Genomic DNA, 19,247 nt, shown 5'->3' with positions numbered 1-19,247 from the left:
AAAAATTATCAATCATTTTGGGATTTAAAGATTTTATAATCCAAAGGGAACCCTTTCACTTATTGAAGGAATTCTTCTGAACCATTCTGAATTTTTTTCTTCCTATAACTCTTCCTTAGAGCGGCCCCCTGAAATAGGCGAAATCTCCCATAAAAAATTTTGTTCTCTATTTTCCCCATTCCCCTCCTTCCAAAACAACATGGCGGATGGCTCAACAGAGCTTGACGTAAATCTAGAAGTACTGTTCTCAATTTCAGAGCAAGAGTCGTCCGCAGCCTGTTACCAGCCGGATGAACATTCTGAGAAAGGAAATCGACCAAAAGCTGTGGACTTTAAGCTAACTTCAGAGAATTGTTTCTTGTGTGAACTTGAGCATAATAGTCCAGAATTTGGACCTTACTGCGCTGTTTGTCACGACTTCTTGTATCCAAATGCACCACTTGTGCTCGGAACAGAAACTGAGGACTCACATTTAGCAGCTTCTTGCGAAAGTGTATCATCACAATCTGCAACATGTGATAGTAGTGAAACAATAATCAGTTCCGGAGGAAGCGCAGAATCGGAAGATCCTGAGGATAGTGGGTGCGAAAGTGAAAACGAAACGAAACTGTCACCGGAAAACAGCGAACGTCCTTTAAACCCTTCCTCGATGTCACTAAGTAAACTACCATATTTATCACTTTATGAACATATTAGACCACAGAACTTCATCGCAGAGCGGCTTGCGAATGAGCTGAGCTTTGTCGAGGAAGATTTGTTTGGAAAGTTACCACCAGAAAGTGAGTTGTTTTGTTTTGTTTTGCGGAGTTAAATATCTTTTGTTGCGATTATTTTGTGCTATGCGACACAAGAGGCATTGTTTTACTACCTTTGATTTTGCAAAATTAAGTTTCTCACTTTTTTAGTAAAAACCGCTACATTTTTAACATTTATACATCTAGGTGGAATACACAAGGGACTAAGTTTCTAAAGAAAACTGTTGCGAGGGTTTTAAAAGATAATTTCGTTTTATCGACTGAGTTGACCACTGTAGAATCATAATCGGAAGACCTACAAGTCCCAAGCAGCTTTATTGAAACCCTAGGATTTAATTATTAGTCTACGTTTAAGAATAGGGGATAGCTGTCATACAACAACCTGTTGTTGGGATTGATAACTTGTTGTTGCAAGTTTTATAATAGTATTAGGACTGAGTGGAGTCTAATTTGGTCTGCAATCATACTGGTGATTAACAAAATGGGACAACTATGAAGTGGGAATCCTGTTTGTTAATCACGAGTATGATACAAACAGAATTGGAATATACAAAGTCCTGCTACTGATTAATCAAAACTGTGACAAAATTCAAGAAAGAAATTAGTCATTGGTTGTACATTGTCATGAAAAAAGGAAAGTGCTCAAATTGGGTTGGTGATAACCGATCACCATTGAGAATTTTGTTATAGTTTTGATTTAGAGGAGGACCTGTTAGGAGAGGGCATCTGTTTTGAAGGACAAGGATGCTTGTTGTCCCCTCAGGGTTTGCAAATGGGTGATTTGATCATGCCAGGGGTGTCCAATCTTATTCCCAGAGCCTCTAGTTATCCAGGTCATGGGAAGAAGATTGGAATATCCCATGAATTGGATGCAAAGAGATGAGACCTGCCCCAAAGCCTTGCATACATCAAACAGAAAGAAAATCTTCAACATTGAATCATATAAAATCAATTTTTAAGTGGTATTTGTTATGTTGAGCCTAAGCTCTTTTCCTTTTACAAGAATCTCTATCCCTCTTTTAAGAACACAAGATTAGGGATGTATTGTCATTGTCCTGTAAATGCAGCTTATTTTGGAAGGAATTGACACATTGTGGCCCCTTGTAGAGACCCATCAGTGTAACTTGTGTCCTTTTGAGTCCCATCATTTCAACATTTGTTATAAATCATATGGACTGCAGATAAGCATTTTAACATGAACTGTAATTACAATATATATCTGCAGGATTGCCACATCATTGGAAAGTGCTATCCATAATTTGAACAATGAAGGAAAAGCTTTTTAAACTATTTTCCTTTTTGTTCCAGTGCTGCTGATAATATTTTCCTTTTTGGATGATATATCTTTATGTATGGTGGGGCAAGTCTGTCAATGGTGGCAGGAACTGGCTGGAGAACATAATGAATGGGAGAAACATGTTCGCACCAGATGGCCATTGTTGCCATGTGACAAACAGAGTTCTGTCAAATCCTGGCAGAAACTCTACATGAAGCTGTAAGTGATGTGAAATGAGATGCATCTTGACCAAAAGGTTTTTAAGTATGAATTTTTTTTTACCAGAGGTATAGGAGTAACATGAATTTTAAAACTGAAGCTGAGTGCAAAGTGACCTATGCAGCAAGGGCTTGTGAAAATATAGGAAAAAGGAAAACAAACCAGAAAAAAGATTTTGTACTTTAACCCTGATGATTTCATGCCAGGGAGAAGTAGAAAAAAGAACACAACTTACTTTGGATATCAAATTAAGATAATGACTTTAACTAATCACAAAAACACATGATTAAAGTGACAAGTAACAAATCCTGTAGCTGGTTGCACAAAGAGTAATGTATATTTATTATGGAATCTACTCTCTTCCTACACTTGACTTATTTGATTATCATTTTCATCCTTCATAGAGTTATTTCAATGATAATATCACTTTCTTTTAACATTCCAGGTTACAAAGTGTTGCTTGTAGAAGGTGTTTTGAACAGGGATGTGTTCAGGTGAGTTTTGTTGTCATTAAGGGGCTGATTATGTTAAGCAAGGCCTTTGGCATGATGACATGAAAAGCACTGGTATTGAGCATCATACCAGGTTCTCATCTAGTCATGTTTCCCTGACTTGTGATGTATTTGAAAGGCTCCAGTCAGGTGTTAGCATTGGAGGACAATATATTTAGGATCTTCTTCCCTTAAAATTATTAGAAAATTTTACAACCATTGGACGAGGTTGAGCAAAATATAGCTGATTAATTACAGTATCTAGGAAATTTTACAGACTACTGTCGACCATTCATTGAAATGTATCACAAATTGTTATCAATTTTATTGCAGCATTCTCCAGAAGATAACCTCATAAACTCATGGAGGAATAAAAGGTTGAAAAGTGAACTGAGAGGAATTCTTATGGATCCTCCAGAGGGCATCAGGGCACGCCCATTAGACAACAGTTTATCATATTGGCAAGCATCAATAAAGGGTCCACCTAACTGTCCTTATGAAGGAGGCCTTTTCTTCCTTCACTTGGAAATACCAAAGAGTTATCCAATGAGGCCACCAATTCCCAGATTCATCTCAAAAATTTTTCATCCAAACATTAGTTACCATGGTGACATAGGAGTGGATATGCTTGGACAAAACTGGAGTCTTGCATTGACTATTCCAAAGGTCCTAGTCAGTATACAGTCTCTCCTGACAGATCCTAATTGTCATATATGCATGGAGTCTGACATTGCTCAGTTATATGAGAATGACAGAGAACAATTTGACAGAGTAGCAAGGGAATGGACCATCAAATATGCACAGCTGCATATGTCTTGTTGACTTAACCCTTTAACCCCCAAGATCTCATTAGTAATTCTCCTTACTATCTGGTATATAGTACTTGTGATGTTAGTTTGGAGAATTTGGTATTGTATCAACTAATAATCTCCCTAATTGATATTTTTCTTTATTCTCATCACTTGTGTGCTTGATATTGTATTGATGTTGGCTTGATACTGTAAGGAGAAATTCTGGTCATATGGGAGTCAAAGCGTTAAAAGACAACAATGCTCAGATCTGTTGAGGATTTGTTTTACTAAATGAATTTTACTGAGGAGAGAGTAAGTAAACATTTCAAGTTTGGCTTTTACAAAGTGATAAGTGCTTTTTGTGTAGTATTTCCAAAATAAGTCACTACAATTTATTTTCTCACCCCAATTTTGGACATAAATTCAAACTAGTTGGATTTTAAGAGACCTTTTGAAGCTACAGAATTCTCATAGAGAGAATTGTCCATGTCACTTTAAGCTTAGTGTCACATTGACCTGTCCTAGTTTCAGGTTTCAACCTCTTGGAACACAGTATTCCCTGACTTACAGTCAAGTGTTTTAAATTTTTAAAATTCTTTTTATGGAAATTAATTTGGACAGCCTTGTTTTTAATCAAAGTTACATTCAGTTTGATGCACTGTATTTAAATGGGAAATACTACAAAAAAAATGTGCTTAGCGCAAGACTTTTTACTCTCTGTCTGCTAAAAGTTAAACAGAATACTATTTACTATAACAATAATGCTTTTTAATCAGCTTCCTCAAAATCAGACAGCAAATTCTCCCATAATACAAGCATACATTCTATGAAAGGCTGTTTGAAAAGAACTGGTATGAGGGAAATATCCTTGGGATTGTATCTCCTCACAAGTGTTATAAAATTGTGACAATACTTTGTGAAATTATCACTCCGAGAGTGAAAGAGTTAAATAGGGTGGTTTCTGTTGCATTGAAGTCAGTCAAAAAGTGAGATTTGATTTTCTTATTTAAAAGAAAGGGGAAACATATTTTAATAAACATTAGTTGATAATCATCCAATGATACAAATGTACTTTAAAAGCAGTAACTTCAACAATGCTTATTGGATTGGAGGCTGTAGACAGCCATTTAGGTGTGTAGCACTGAATGAGTGTGTAGCAGCTGAATGATTTTTCACTAAATGCAATCAAAATTTTATTGAACTTTGGTGCATATGATACAGACTAAAGCAACCTGTGGTTCAGTATATATATAATAAATTGTTGTCAGGGATCCTTTAAAGAAGTGGCTAAGGTACTTAAACCTGTGTAACTACTTTGCCTAATTACTGTATCCAGCTTTTTGTTTAATAACCTTAGAGCAGGTCCTTATAAGGGCTGTGACTCGAGTGTTTCTTTGCAGGCAGAGAAACTCTCACACAGCTGCAATCATAATGAGGGACCTTGTAGTTCTGTAAGGTTTTCCTCTTTCTTTACCACCAGTATATATTTATTGAAGACAAGGTAGGAAAAGAGAGAAAGGATTCAATTGACATTGTAATACTAAATATCTTTTCACAAAATAATACATCTATCCCTAATCCCTTGGCAGTTTGTCCTATCTATAGTTTGTCGGCATTCCTTCTTCTTGAGGAGAATACTAGGGATGGTCACTGTGGCAGAATCATAATAATCCCTAATCACATCACCCTCCATGACACCTGTAATTATGTCTACACCTATTGTGCGGTGTTTTGAGAAATCGTAGCATTGTATTTTTTTTACCTCACTTGTGAACAAGAATCCCTGAACAAGAATCCCTGGCCTCCTTGTAAACAAGCCTGTGGGCTCAGCCCTCCATTTTTATGACATATTCTTCCCTTTGTTGGTATTAACTGAAAACTTCACATAACTTCATAGCCCTATCCAAGCATGTTTAAGTAAGAGCAGAGGTAACAAGTGATTTCGTTCTCTCAGGGTTGGATGAAAGATGTCAAAGTCCACCTTTTGGATCTGTGTAAGATAAGTTCGGCATGAAACCTATTAAATCAAGAAATTGAGAATTAGTGAATGACAAACTAGGTCCTCGGCACCTTGCAGTAATGATATTGTAAGAATTAAGCCTGCCATGCCGGAGAACAAATCATGCATTGGGACAACTTTTTCCACTCTGAAAGGAATAGATTTTTGTGCCTTGTGTGTTTCAGAGCAAGCTCTTCTGTATGACATGGACAGATTTGTAAGAGTTTACTTTAGCAGGGAGGCAGACTAAGATTTGGGTCAAGGAACTCAACCCTTTCACTTTCATGAGTGATCAAGACAGAATTTCTCCTTGCAATATCAATACAGTCTCAAGCAGATGAGTGACGAGAATAAAGAAAAATACAAATGGTCCCCTTGACAGTTGCATGCTTTGTTGCCAAGCCTTTAAACAGGAGCAAGGCTAAGGGTGATCTTTTATGAAACAAACATTGCTGCTCTTTAAATCAGTAAATTTCTTTGCTATTATTCTAACTAGATACTGTATCTATCACAACAAAGTCACCTTCAGCCTCACTCCAAATCAAAGGCTTGGCAACTAAATACACAACTGTAAAATGACCTATTAGGGATTATTAGTTGATCCAATATCAAATGCTCAGAGTTAACATTTTGCAGACATTAAGGAGAATTACTCTTGAGAGCTTGGAAGTGTAAGGATTAAAGCCTATGGACCATAGGAGCTATACCATAAGTTGATATATCTCAGCCATCATCTTGACCAAGCTGGTTGCTTATCATTGGTTAATTAAATACAGGCCAATTGTCACTTGATTTTTTTGTCCACTGACCATAGTTTTTTTTTAAAAACATTTGAAGATGAAAAAAAAAAAAAATTAAAAATACCATATGGATTAAATAAATTTGTATCCATCCCTGGCTAAACAATATCCTCCAAATTAGTTTTTAAACATACCATTGGCAAAAATGCTCTTGATGCTGGTTTGGGGGCTTCAGACATTAGTGACTGTGCCTATGGTTACAAGCATTGAAAAATTAACATTTATTTGGTGATAAGATGTTCCATGAAATATTTGAAAACTGAAACTTAAACACATACTTTTGAAAGATGGCTGTGTGCTAAACTGGCCAGCTCATAAGTAACATCTTTTACTTGCTGATGTTTTCTTCCTCTGATAATATCCTCATGTGATACCCCATGCTGTGAATAAGAGAAAACAAATGCTCTAAGAAAAGATGTTTTTTTTTTTCATGAGTATTGGACAATGAAATTAAATGTGAGTTCCTCATTAGGACTTGAACACCAGACCTTCAAGTCTGATCTTTAAGTCTGATCCTCTACTTAACTCAACTCAACTACGTAGTTCTTAAATTTATTAGCTGATAAGACAGCTCACACCCAAATTCTGCTACCTTTCCAGGCCTATTAAGTGATCTTGTAGAATTCCATGACTTTCTGGTTTTGCAGTTAGTTTGATTAGTCTTGTACTGCAATTAGATGAAAATCCCTTTCACTCCCTCCAGCATTTTCTCATTGACAAGTTTCAGTTCCCCACAGAAAAACCTAAAATTTTGATTTTTGTAATGTAAAACATGAGACTTCTTTATCACCTTTATCATTATGTCATTTGGTAGGTAAACTTTTCCTTTGCTGCCATGGAAAGGTGTGGACCTCAGTGCTGTTGCCACACCGATAGCCTTACCAAGATGGCTTGCAGTGTGGTCAGCATGTACGTCTTTTATCCCTACAGGCAAACAATATTAAAGTGCATAAAATTCAACAACTGCTTTGTTGCAGCAGTTTGTAATTCAGAATTTAGCTTCAACTTCTAAACTGTGTGTGAACATTTCCCTCTCAATATCATCTTTTGTTTTGCTTTAGTTACTAGGGGTATTCAAGAACGCATGTTAAATAATATACCCTCAGTGGATCTGTTTGGATTATAAAGAAAAAAGATGGTTACCAAGACACTCTAAGATAAGATATAACACTGATGACACTGCGTGTTCACTGTGTTCCTCCAAAGCATTTGCTGTCTCATGAGGTCTGTTGTCAAGGCTTCTCTCCTATCCAATAAAGTACGATGTCATTACATAGAAATTACTGAGCCAGGACACCATTTTAGACTTTTAAAGAGTTAGATATATTGTTGGAAAGGAAAAGAAAAAACATTCTTTTAAAAGGCATGACTAAATTGAGTGTTCCTATAAGTGAGGTGTCCATCTATCAAGGGTAGCTATCAAAAGAAGCGACATTGAAGTCTTATCATCTGAGTATAGGAAGTCCTTAAATGGAGTGATGATGGTAGCAGTGACTGACATTTTGATAAGCTTCTTGGAAGTCATTGTCACAGTCTTGAGGTGATGTCTTTAAACCAGATTAAAGGTTCTTTTGAGGACCACCTAAACCCTGATGATCACACTACATTATTAGTTGTTACTCTTGGATCAACTCATTTGTCATGTTATAAGAGAATTAATTGAAATTCCAATTGCTGGAAATCAATATCTGTCAAAAAAAAATCCCCAGACAGAAGAGAGTATGTGACATGCTTACTCTTGCATCTATGAGACGTGAAAACCATTGCTTTGTCAGCTTGTATTTTGTGACAGCCTGAAAGAGACAAAACAAGCATCTTAAAAGCATTTTAGAACCTTACAGGACTAATATTAGTTCCAAATGCCATTTAGACCCCTTTAACCTTTTAATCCCTAAGAGTGACTAGAATTTAATTTCTCCTTTCAAAATCATCCATGAATCAAACATTAAGGTCATGAGAATAAAGGAAATGATAATCAACTGAAGAACTTCTTGATTGTTAAACAAATTCTCCTTGCCAACACATTAGGAAATGTATAGAGAACTGTATGGAGAACATGCATACTGATGTTAGGATGTAAAGGGTTAATAAATAATGGGCCTTATCAACATTCTGTGATTTGCATGCAAAGAAGCCCTCTTGATTTGCGTGTGAGAATTTGATTATGACACCAGGATGGGTAATTTTTGGCACACAAATGAATAGGAATTTCTCCCTTTTAGGCTTGTCATCTATGAAAGAGGTTTACAGTAACATTTTAGTTAAAAAATGTTCAACTAAGTGTGAATCCAATTCCAAGTTGAATGATTTACATTCACCTACCAATGGAAAATCAGCTAAAATAATCTTGATATGGGTAATTTAAAAAAGTGGTTTTGTTGCAAAAAGGGCAATTCAAGAAAGCCTGACCTTGGCTAGTTCCAAAGCTACTGGCTGCTGAGGGGGATTTCCCTGAAATGCAACACAAAAAGCCATACAATACACATGTGTTAGCTTCCTGTTAGCAGGAAATAGTCAATAATTTTCCAATTTGGCAAATAATTGTTAATTACCACAATAAACCCTTATTGATTACAGTACTGAGAAGAGGTGGATAATTTCACCTGGAAAGTCTCTTCAAGTGTATCTCTCCAGAACTGGAGCCTCATCCTTCCAATAACTGGATCACTAACAGAATCCTGGACCTTAATGTTGGAGAAACATACAAATTGTTTCAAATTTTCTTTTGATTTTTAATACACCCAACACATTATAAAAATATTAGAAGATGCACATTCATATTAATTGTTAACCTTTTCAATCCCATCATCTCATTAGTAATTCTCCTTACTGTCTGCCACACAGTTCTTGTGATATAGTTTGAAGAATTTATCATTGAATCAACTAATAATCGCTTAATTGATATTTTCTTTATTCTCATCACTGGTCTGCTTGATATTGTATTGAGATTATGGGGAGAAATTCTATCTTGGTCACTCATGGGAGTTTCAGGGTTAATCTGAAGTTTTCTGCGACAAAATGCAGGTGACAGAAAGTCAAATGTGAGGAAGTATGAAAGAGGTGTATGGCAAGAGGGAGAGATTTATAATAAATTCTAGTTTACTCATCTTACAAGAAACTATGGCAGAGCTAGTTAACCCTTTAACTACCAGAAGTGATAAACACCTAGCTTCTCCCAATGGTCTTTTTTTCTACGTGAGTGGTATGATGCAACTGTAATGTTAGGGATTTTAAATGGGGTTGCACAAGGGGGGGGGGGTGGGGTGGGGGAGGAGGGGGAACGCTTTTGTCCCAAGGGAACCGTTGAATCAAAAAAGTGTTCGTGAAGGGATATACAAAAAAATATTGGTTCACTCACCCTGGCTAGTTCTACATTGAAGGCTCTCACAGCAAACACCGATGTTCTAGATATTTTAGGCAGTAGTAACAAACAGAGGAAGTTCTCATAATCCAGATTCCTATGTTAATATCAAGCAAAGGTTCTAAATGTAAGCAGTGTACCATTCCGAGTGATTGTGCTGGTATATTGCGCGCTGCATTTGCCTCGTTTACCGCACAAAAATGATAAACTTTTGAACAATGCTACCTGACCAAGTTGATACAATATTGAGAAGCAGTCTGTGTTGTGTTTGCCACGTTCCTTACTTCCACATTCCAGCATCCTTTCCGACGAGCACGTGCAAAGAGCCCTCTCCCATTCAAAATGGCCGCCATATTGTCAGTGATCCAGGCCTTCTCGGACTCGATAAATGGTGTGACGTTTAGCGTGACGTTTATGCGTGACACTGAAACCCGGTATGGGGGTAGAGCGAGCTTCAGTTTTTTCCTTTGACGTCGAGAAGGGAGTGTGAACCCAAAAAAGATGCTGAAGATGTCTTGGTGTATTTTGCATTTTCATTTCTATTTTCTCATTTTTGCCATGCCAGCCAAATGACTTCATCTATTGACTGTTAGTAGTAGTATCCAATACGGGAATCCATTTTACTGAAAAGAATTTATTTCATTACAAGTTGTTATCAATAACCTTTAATAGTTCCTTGACCTGACACCAAAAGTTCTTGACTGAATGTGGATAGGTAAATGATGTATTTTTGTTGCCTGGTCAAGGCATCTCTCACAATCTTAATCGTCCCTCCTTTTTAAAATTGGCCACAAAGGAATAGTGGATGCATGAAACAAAGGCAAAAGTGTTCCTTATACACAAAGGTGTGCTATAAATAGCTTGGCTCTGCCCCTTGGTTTCAGCTCAAATGCAAATTATGCCATGGCAATATTACGTGATGGTAAGCAAACCATTTGGAATTTCAAATTTAACGCCACAAATGAAGATGATTTTGATTCAAAGGAGATACAAACCTCAACAAATTCTTCTATTTTGATGAAAATGCATAACTTATTAGAGCTTTTGAGAAATCAACCTTCTGTTCTCTGGCTTTGGATTGGCTGCAGCTCAAGCTGTTTTAAATATAGAGGTCTGTACATCACTACAGTTGATTTACAAATGATCCAGGCACCTCTCCTTTTATAGCATGCCTTTGTGTTTAAGTGTGCTCTTTGAAGAGCAACCTCTACACAAATTTCAACTCCCCTATAAAGGGCATGAAGAGGAGTTTTCAGGATGTGAGCTATTGTAACCAGAAGTCTACCTGCAGTCTAACAACAATGACAACAACAAAAATTATGACAAAATTATTAATTCTTGCAAAACACTCTTGACATGTTTTATTCAATACAAATGAACCAATTTTAAAAACCCTTCTCAAAAATACCACTTAAGTTCCTCACTCATCATATCAAACGGTGCCATTGAACTACATGATTGTATAAGTTAATGAATGTTTTGTAGATGACTGAAAGGGTTAATGCTGTAGTCAGCATAGTTGCTTGTTTGTTAGAATGCTGTGTGTTGAGATGACAATTATATGTTAATAGAGGTCACACTAATTTTACTGCAAAAATGACTTGGTCAGATTGTGTCATGGAATTAAATATAAAATTAATTGAAAAATTCAAAAAAGGACCTATATTGTGTGCTTTCCATTTTTGCAGATTAAATAGCAAGTGGCATTTACACTCTTTGGAAAAAAAAAGTGAAAGCTTCCATTCTTGCATCTCAGTGGTCATATGGGTTTGATGTGATCAATACCAACAGCTTCTTCTACTGACTTGAAACCATCCTTCCTGGGAGAGATCAACAAAACAAAATATCTTAAGTTGAAGTGTGAGTATCTAAAATAAGGCTCACAATAAAATATGAGTCAAATTTCATGTGTGTTTCCTGAATTCCTTATTCACCGCTAACTGTACTTAGCAATGCTACAACCTGTATAGCAATGATGATACAGAGTTTTACTCTTTCAAAATCTTAAAATTCTACTGCTTTCCATGTTGTCTAGGACCTCTTTGATATTTTCCATGACCTACTATAGAGATGTTGCTCCCAAAATAAAGAGGAAATGATCAAATCAAAAGGATACTCATCTCTTTGCTACTCTTAAAATATAATTTTTTTTCCTTTTTCATGACCCAGACTCAAATTCCACGACTTTTCAGGTCTGGAAGATCATGGAATTTCATGACCTTCTCGGTTTACCATGACCTGTACAAAACCTGAGATGGTTTTTGAGGTACATTTTACCATTATGATACTCATATTCTTATAAGGGGAATCAATTAACTCTTTAACTCCCAAGATCCGATTGTTAATTCTCCTCTCTAGCTGCTACACATTTCCTTGTAAATTAGTTCCAAGAATTTGGTGCAAGATCAAGATGACAACTTCTCCCTGATACATTTGAGTATTCTCATTACCTGTTTGCTGGACAGTACATGGATATTGTAGGGAGAAGTTACATGTGAATCACTTCAGAAAGTTAAAGCATTAAAAAAAAAAAGAATGTCAACTAACTTCAGGAGTTCGGAAAGTTCCCTCTTTATTTTCTTCACAATGGGAGGTCCTTCATAAGCAAGGGCTGTGTATAGCTGAATCAATGAAGCTCCAGCTCTGATTTTGTCATAGGCATCTTGACCTGAAGAAATCCCTCCAACACCAATAATTGGTATTTTGCCTTTAGAACATTAAGAAAATCACGGTCAGGAGTACATAGGAAAGACCAGTCAGAATAACTTCACTCTTACCAAGTGATTTAACATTCTTTAGCAGGAACACTTTTGGACTTACAAAATTCTAAAACTTTCACAGGCAAAGGAATTTCTACTAAAGAAAGAAATGTTTTCAGCCATTTTCTCAGTCTTTCTTTATACCAACACTAAAACTGAATGACTCTCTAAGCCTTGAAAATGATATAGCAAAATTCCATGACCTTCAGGTTTCCCATTACCCATCCTGATCCCATTTAATATTCATAAATCAAGACAGTAGCACCAGGAATTGAAGAAAAAGCCCCAACTTAATAGTAAGCTGCAGGTCATTACTGGGTCCATGTGCAACAGCCATCCTGCATTCTGTTAAGAACAGCTGCAAGCAATTCATAGGTAGACAGAATAACGAAGGTGATGATGAGCTGTTTAGTTGTGTACCATCAGAAGAAAAGCTACAGTGTAAATCATAACTAGGACAAACAAAATTAATCATAATTCCAGGGGTTTCAGTAACCTTAGCTAAAAGAAGCTGCCAATGATGTAATGTGCAGCTGTTGTTGGAAAAGACCTCATGAGGCCCCTTTCCTCTAAGGTTCTTAGGGCATTCTCCTCAAAGAAAAATTTGAAATGGAGAATCTTGAAAATTGTAGGCATTAAAAAGAGTGCTTTGAAGCTAAAAAGACAGCAGTGAGAGGTCTTACTACTGCTCAGCAGCTTTTGTAGAAACACCTGCGATTTCATTTTTCTGGGTTGTGCTTTGAACACAATGACAGAGTAAAAACCAAAAATGATAGTTCAGACCCTCACCTTCTGTGAGTCTGTACATGTCTGACACTGTCTGTGTGGACATTTCAGTCAAAGGTTTTCCACTCAGCCCTCCAGTTTCTTTCTTGTTACTACTCTGTAATGTTTCTGGTCTTGCAACAGTTGTGTTTGTCACTATAATTCCATCAACTCCACCCTAGAAATCATCACATTCTAATAGTTTTTCTACGGAAGTGAAATATTTCTCAAACTCTGAACTTCCATAATTTAAAAGGACAAAGCCACCTGGGCCAAAATAGAACAAAACAGACCTGTTTCCTTGTAACCACAGCTGCAATATCTTCTTTGTCAACTTCTGTCAGATCTGGAGCAATCTTTACCAATACAGGATGTTGTACATCTACAGGCAACGAACTGCGAGCCTCAATTACCTAAAAGCAAAAAACAAGATGCTCAGAATTCTAAGGTTATGTCCCTAACCTTTGTCCCTGTTCCCCCATAACTTACAGTACTGCCCTCACACTCAGTTAGTAAGAAGTTATTTACAACCCAAGTGAATATGTATAGGAAATCGTACGAATATGAGTGCATTTCGTGATTTATGGGCATGAGTGATGTTTTGAAATTTCTCAAAATTGCACGAGCCATAGGCGAGTGCAATTTGAGAACTTTCAAAACATCACAAGTGACCATAAATCATGAAATGCACGAGCAGGTTCATACGATTTTTTATTTATTATATTCTCGACAAAATTACTCCATCGCGCTACTCTGCATGCCTTATGTGCTGCAAAAAACACTTCAATGGGTTCCAAAATGCTCACATGTTTTATTTGAACCAATCGCATTTTCTTTAAGTTGCTCAACGATGTTTTGGTTTGACAAAGCAAACCGGCTGTCAGCCATTTTTTTATAATTTGGTGTTCAAATTTGGCGCTTCCCCGGTGTTTTCATGGCAACTTCTCCGTATTACACTCTATAACCTCTATTGCACTCTATAACCTATTTATGCATTCATCATTGACCAATCAGAAATGCGATATTTTGTTGAGTATATAATAAGGTAACTTACTCATCTCACCTTATCAATTAGTTTTTCTAATTCTTGTCTGCCCTGTAGAGATCTCAGGCCTGGTGTATTTGGAGATGAAACATTGATAACCACGTAGTCTCCCAAGCCACTGAAGCACTGCACTCCTTTAACATAGTCATCTGCGGCATTGTTAGACGTTTTATTTTTACCAAGATTTATTCCAAGGATTCCAGGTGGGTGCCCCCTAGATTTAACCTGCTCCTCCAGTCGTGATCGTACAGTCTCATGTCCATCACTGTTGAAACCATATCTAATAAGAATGAAACAAAGTTGTCAATTCTAGTAAGGTGTGAGAAATAAGTTAGAAAAAAGGAGACCTGAACATCTCTTCATACAGATTCTTTTCATTTTTAGTTCAGCAAAAAGTATAATATTGTCTTTTTTAAACACTTATTTCAGCTGATTCATTGCTCAATCTCTGACAGCAAACCATAGAGCCCCAATGAAGATGACGCCCTTGGAACATGGAGGTGTAATTTCAATGAGGATAATGGAGACAAGGGTAATTACTGGAGCATTTTGTTCAGCTAAGACCAGTCAGCATCAATCTCCTAAACAGAGTTATCTCCTGAATAGAAGTGCATCAAAAGAGAGGTTCAACTGCGCTGTATCAACATAAATGTGAACAGTATGAGATACAGACTGACCTTTTCTATGTGCATAACATAGCTTTACATAATTTTTTTTTTCAGGCTCCAGGGAGTTAAAATAGGTTTTTCTTTCCATGGCCTTACCTGTTAATAACAGCTTTATCTTCCATAAGTCTGAATACTCTAGGCTTGTCATTACCAGCCTGTGGCAATGGGGTTACACTTCCAATCTCTACAAAACCAAATCCAATTTTTAATAATCCATCAACTGCTTCTCCATGCTTGTCAAAGCCTGCTGCCAATCCAATTGGGTTGGGAAATGGAAGACCAAATACTGTGGTTCTCTGGATTCAAATAAGAAGTTGCAAGTCAATCATGCAAGTTCTCACACAAATAATTGTGATAAAACATAATATAAGTTAAAAAAAACAGCAAAATCCCTAAGATGTACATTCTAAGAATGGAGGAAAAGACCCTAGGGTGGGATACTTGGGTCAATTTTTGCTGAGTATGTGCATGGTAGAACCTTTTTCCCATTATGGTCAATTACCCCAAACATTTCTGAAAATGTGTGACCCCACTCTAGTGACTCTGTTGGAAATGAAACTCCATGATAGTCAATCCAGTCAAGAAAATACCACCCCACCTAATAGCACATCCTTACTGGTCTATTGTTAATAAATAATCCCCCCCTCCCAAGGAAACACTCTCATCCTGTTTCAACAGTGCAATATAATCATTATGCAGTATAGTGGTTATAGATACCCACTGTATTGAAGGTTCTCACAAAGCCTTTTTCTCTGACCCTCAAGGCTATTTTTGTTTGAATACCCCAAGTAAGAGAGATACACCAACCTAAGTGTAATGGATTTCAGATTTGAAGATCTTGTTAACCCTTTAACTCCTGTGAGTGACCAAGGCAGATTTCCTCCTTACATTATCGATCAGACAGGTGGTGAGAATAAAGAAAAATATGAGGTTGGGGATGTCCCAGTTGATCCAGTATCAAATTCTCAGAACTAGCATCATAAGAATTGTATGGCAGACAGTAAGGAGAATTACTAATGAGATCTTAGGTGTTAAAAAGTTAGGAGCCCTTGCTATGGTGAATTACATTGTGCTCTTTGATGACACTCTCCCAGAATCTCTCTCCTCAGGAGTTTTAAAGGATACAGGTGAACTGCTCAGGAAAGATGGGCAACATGGGTGGTTGGGGAGGAAAGTGGGGGTAGGGGAGAAGGGTGGAGAAAGCAGGCCAGTTTACCCCCCTCAAACCCTATTTCTTTTTCTCAAATAACATTTGCATTTACCAAGATCTCTGGATCACCAGTTCTGTCCACAGGAACAAGACCTTTGGAAGCCAACCATACAGCAAATGCATGGGCGCGTTCAGCATTAAGAACCTTCATTACAACTGGCATGACAATGGATCTGTAAAATCTCTCGTCGCCACTCGTCGAGAAATGGTATGTGACTATAACCGTGGTGCAGCCCACAACAGCTAAACCGTGATTGACCAAACTTCGAATAAGACGTTGCCTGAATGTCGTCTGTAAAGTTTAATGGAAATTATGGAATTTTTAATCAAAAGTTTCAACCACGGAGCGGGTTAAACGCACGCAAAGTTTACTGGGCATTTGGCCGAAGAAAGCGTTCATTGGGAACAAAATATCGTCTCAAATGTTAAAAGGAAAAATTAATAACTATACTGAAATCACGACTGAATTGTTGACGTGCTTGTATGCAAAGTCACGAAATATACAACAGAGTTCGCCACTTCGCCTTCGAAGCACCCTTAGGCAAAGAGACCAGATCGGCAAAGCTCACCATTTTGATTAGATTATTGAGAGGACCGGGGAAATAACCGCTGGCAGAATAAAATGAAAAAAAAATATGCCTGAATCCAGCGACAGGAAGAGATAAAAACTCAAGGACTTCCTCGCATGGTATCGTCCTCCATTTTGAAGAACAATGTAGTTACCATTACTTGGCCGAGTCATTGTCTTTTCGCGCGCTTGAACGCATGGCGGGAGAACATGGTGATCTGAAGGGCTAGCGATCCCCAATAATTATAACCAACTAGGTCAGCATTAGATTCCATCCACCAAAACCACCTTGGTTGAGAGGGACTGAGATGGAATGATGGACAACTCATGACTTGTTATACTAAATGAAAATTACGAAGCTACGACAACATCCCGACTTATCCCGATGACCAAAGTGTATTATTTGTTTGGGAAATTGCGTCAAAACTTTTTCCTTAAGAAATGGTAAGTATTAATTTATTGTTCGATTGTAGTATTATAAAACATTTTACGCAATTTTATGCAGATAATTATTTCACGTATTTAAAAGGTGCCCAGATGTTACGTAGTTTTGCTGGATGTCATTAGGGAACATCCACCAAAACTTTGACCAAAACCATCAACAATATATTTTTTTAATTTTATCTATAGCCACTGTTAGATGTTCAGGGAGACAAAAGATTTATACCAATAATTAGCAGTTAGTGCTCTGGCTAATCATTTTTTATGGTGCACAATTATTGCTGACCGACCAAACGTTCATAATGATTATCATAACTCGTAACACATAGAATAAAGTGGTTTTGGTGGATGTTTCTCTCCATCCACCAAAACCACCATAGCAATTTCTGCTACTTCCTTACAGAAGACTGATGTGACCTACTATTTGGAGTACATAACCACAATCTATTTATTTGTATGTAGTGATATTTTGCAAAGTTCTTGAGTCAGCACCTTTTATTATTGAAACCATAATCATAACATGGTGCACAATATAGAATACAAAAGGTTCTGGTGTGGCAATCATGTAATCTTGAAACAGGAGAGTTTTTAACTGACTTAAACTAACTTAAACAGACATTTGCAGCAAAATTCCAGGTCCAGAAATTTCTTCCACTATTTCTGCTAAAATCATAACCTTTAAGTACAACAAATCAGCACATCAGTAATTGTTATCAGGGGTCTGAAAATCCTATAAATCTTTCACATTTATTTCAAGTAACCTTTAATTTCACATGGATGAATAAGTATACACTCAAGATGCAGAATGTCTTACGTTTTACAAATTATTTCCCTTTTTATGGATAGACAGTGAAAGGCCTTTGCCACATTGGTGAATCAAACCATTGAATACCATGCATTTTGTGATAATTGTTTGTTTTTGCTTGCAATATCCAGAAAAATGGAGGGGATAAATTTAAATAGCAAATTCTATTAATGGTTAAAATTAAATAACATTGGAAGATCAAATTAACTTTGTACTGTTTAAAATTCAGTTTTGGTTTCTTGCTTATTCCAGCCTCTTAATATTCAAAAGCATTCCTTGTCATTTTTGTGTTCTTTTGTGTAACATAACTTGAAAAATAAACACAGAGAAAGGAAACCACAAAGGATTAAACTTGAAGCTAAAGCAAAGTTTAAGTTGAGCCATAGCTAATCCAAATACTGAGCACTTTATATTGTAACCCATTTAGCGGTAAAGTAAAGTTTATCTATATGTCTGCTTTTCATAAGTCTTACCCCTCTCCTTCAAAAGTCTCTATAAATAAATTTTTCTTTGTGGTCTCTAATTGATGATAAGTATATTACAGCTCCTCAATTTCCCTCTCTCAAGACAAGGTTACTCTAAATTTAACAAAGTAATGGACTTGATAAAACTCAAACTATAACTCAGCTGGCTGCTACTTGCAACCTTAATTTCTTGATATCAGTTTACAATAATCAATATGTTGTAAATAAGAACCCTAATGCTTAATTTTGCATTGATCACCTTCCTCCCTTTCATTTGCAGACCAGACTGGAACCACTATAGGTGTGTTTGCTTGTTTTGAGTGGGGATGGAAGAAAAGGAGTCATGCCGCATATCTGATTTATTAAATTGCATTTGTTCTGTTTATACATGAGTAGAACTACCTTGTTCTCTGAAAAAAATAAAATTTCTCACATTTTTATTTGTGCTTTTCAGTCAAACTTCCTTGTGTCTTGGACAAGAAATCTTATTTTCTTGAAAACAAAATCTTTTTTTCCGGTCTTCTGTAATAGGTAAATATAACAGTGTAAGATGAGCGACAGTGTATTTCTCAAGTCATTTTTTGGAATGTGACAAAACGGAAGTGTCATAGCGTGATAAGGAGCCAACATATGATTGCTTGATAGCAAGCAAAAAATGCAGAATTGCATACATTTTCTCCTTTGTCAGCAGCATATGTTAGTGAAAAGTTCTTATAATTGTTAACTTCTAAACCATCTTCAATTTAGCCAAGATTGAACTGTTATCACGTTTGTCATAAAAGTATTCTGAGATCAATGTCATATGACCCATTCATGTATTTGACCTTTCG

The 19,247-nt window shown here is 36.7% G+C and overlaps 3 protein-coding genes and 1 long non-coding RNA gene across 6 annotated transcripts; 2 read left to right on the top strand and 2 right to left on the bottom strand.

Annotated features, from left to right (window-relative positions):
• The first annotated feature begins 182 nt into the window (after nucleotides 1-182).
• Nucleotides 183-5,548, top strand: LOC131794292 (uncharacterized). Its single transcript, XM_059111800.2, has 4 exons — nucleotides 183-779; nucleotides 2,064-2,250; nucleotides 2,696-2,744; nucleotides 3,075-5,548. The coding sequence occupies exons 1-4, from the start codon at nucleotides 200-202 to the stop codon at nucleotides 3,561-3,563; spliced, it is 1,305 nt and encodes a 434-aa protein (XP_058967783.2). The 5' UTR covers nucleotides 183-199; the 3' UTR covers nucleotides 3,564-5,548.
• Nucleotides 4,899-10,049, bottom strand: LOC131794293 (NADH dehydrogenase (ubiquinone) complex I, assembly factor 6-like). 2 transcript variants are annotated; one of them, XM_059111801.2, is made up of 10 exons: nucleotides 9,918-10,049; nucleotides 9,690-9,789; nucleotides 8,935-9,015; nucleotides 8,741-8,782; nucleotides 8,068-8,124; nucleotides 7,475-7,577; nucleotides 7,122-7,255; nucleotides 6,610-6,711; nucleotides 6,466-6,522; nucleotides 4,899-5,549 (listed from the first exon to the last, which is right to left on the bottom strand). In XM_059111801.2, exons 1-10 carry the CDS (start codon nucleotides 10,043-10,045, stop codon nucleotides 5,424-5,426), a joined length of 930 nt encoding a protein of 309 aa, XP_058967784.2. In that variant the 5' UTR covers nucleotides 10,046-10,049; the 3' UTR covers nucleotides 4,899-5,423. The 2 variants fall into 2 exon arrangements, with proteins under 2 accessions (XP_058967784.2, XP_066020005.1); XM_066163908.1 differs by lacking the exon at nucleotides 9,690-9,789 and having other exon boundaries at nucleotides 9,918-10,046.
• Nucleotides 10,050-10,745: 696 nt separating this feature from the next.
• LOC131794274 (dihydroorotate dehydrogenase (quinone), mitochondrial-like) lies at nucleotides 10,746-16,992 on the bottom strand. 2 transcript variants are annotated; one of them, XM_066164492.1, is made up of 8 exons: nucleotides 16,863-16,992; nucleotides 16,192-16,431; nucleotides 15,026-15,225; nucleotides 14,280-14,541; nucleotides 13,510-13,629; nucleotides 13,241-13,394; nucleotides 12,240-12,399; nucleotides 10,746-11,512 (listed from the first exon to the last, which is right to left on the bottom strand). In XM_066164492.1, exons 1-8 carry the CDS (start codon nucleotides 16,863-16,865, stop codon nucleotides 11,452-11,454), a joined length of 1,200 nt encoding a protein of 399 aa, XP_066020589.1. In that variant the 5' UTR covers nucleotides 16,866-16,992; the 3' UTR covers nucleotides 10,746-11,451. The 2 variants fall into 2 exon arrangements, with proteins under 2 accessions (XP_066020589.1, XP_058967768.2); XM_059111785.2 differs by lacking the exon at nucleotides 16,863-16,992 and adding an exon at nucleotides 16,709-16,854.
• A 33-nt stretch (nucleotides 16,993-17,025) lies between these two features.
• On the top strand, nucleotides 17,026-18,857 carry LOC136279961 (uncharacterized). Its single transcript, XR_010717083.1, has 2 exons — nucleotides 17,026-17,151; nucleotides 18,698-18,857. It is a non-coding gene; the product is annotated as an uncharacterized lncRNA (long non-coding RNA).
• The last annotated feature ends 390 nt before the right edge of the window (nucleotides 18,858-19,247 follow it).

The sequence above is a fragment of the Pocillopora verrucosa genome, chromosome 3, assembly GCF_036669915.1.
Source record: "Pocillopora verrucosa isolate sample1 chromosome 3, ASM3666991v2, whole genome shotgun sequence".
NCBI lineage: Eukaryota > Metazoa > Cnidaria > Anthozoa > Scleractinia > Pocilloporidae > Pocillopora > Pocillopora verrucosa.
The sequence above is the reverse complement of the archived record's forward strand: the minus strand, read 5'-3'. Positions and strand labels throughout refer to the sequence as shown.

Bases quoted from the DNA above. Each gene is read 5' to 3' on its own strand.
- LOC131794274 (XM_066164492.1), bottom strand. The intron at 15,226-16,191 runs GTAAATGCAAAT...ATTTGAATCCAG, and splicing joins CTGGTGATCCAGAGATCTTG to AGAACCACAGTATTTGGTCT. The intron at 12,400-13,240 runs GTGAGGGTCTGA...AATGTTCTAAAG, and splicing joins CATGTACAGACTCACAGAAG to GCAAAATACCAATTATTGGT.
- LOC131794293 (XM_059111801.2), bottom strand. From the start codon at position 10,045: ATGGCGGCCATTTTGAATGGGAGAGGGCTCTTTGCACGTGCTCGTCGG. The intron at 7,256-7,474 runs GTAACCATCTTT...GTTTGCCTGTAG, and splicing joins TCTTATCTTAGAGTGTCTTG to GGATAAAAGACGTACATGCT. The intron at 6,523-6,609 runs GTATGTGTTTAA...TTGTAACCATAG, and splicing joins CACACAGCCATCTTTCAAAA to GCACAGTCACTAATGTCTGA.
- LOC131794292 (XM_059111800.2), top strand. From the start codon at position 200: ATGGCGGATGGCTCAACAGAGCTTGACGTAAATCTAGAAGTACTGTTC. The intron at 780-2,063 runs GTGAGTTGTTTT...TTTTTGTTCCAG, and splicing joins TGGAAAGTTACCACCAGAAA to TGCTGCTGATAATATTTTCC. The intron at 2,251-2,695 runs GTAAGTGATGTG...TTAACATTCCAG, and splicing joins CAGAAACTCTACATGAAGCT to GTTACAAAGTGTTGCTTGTA.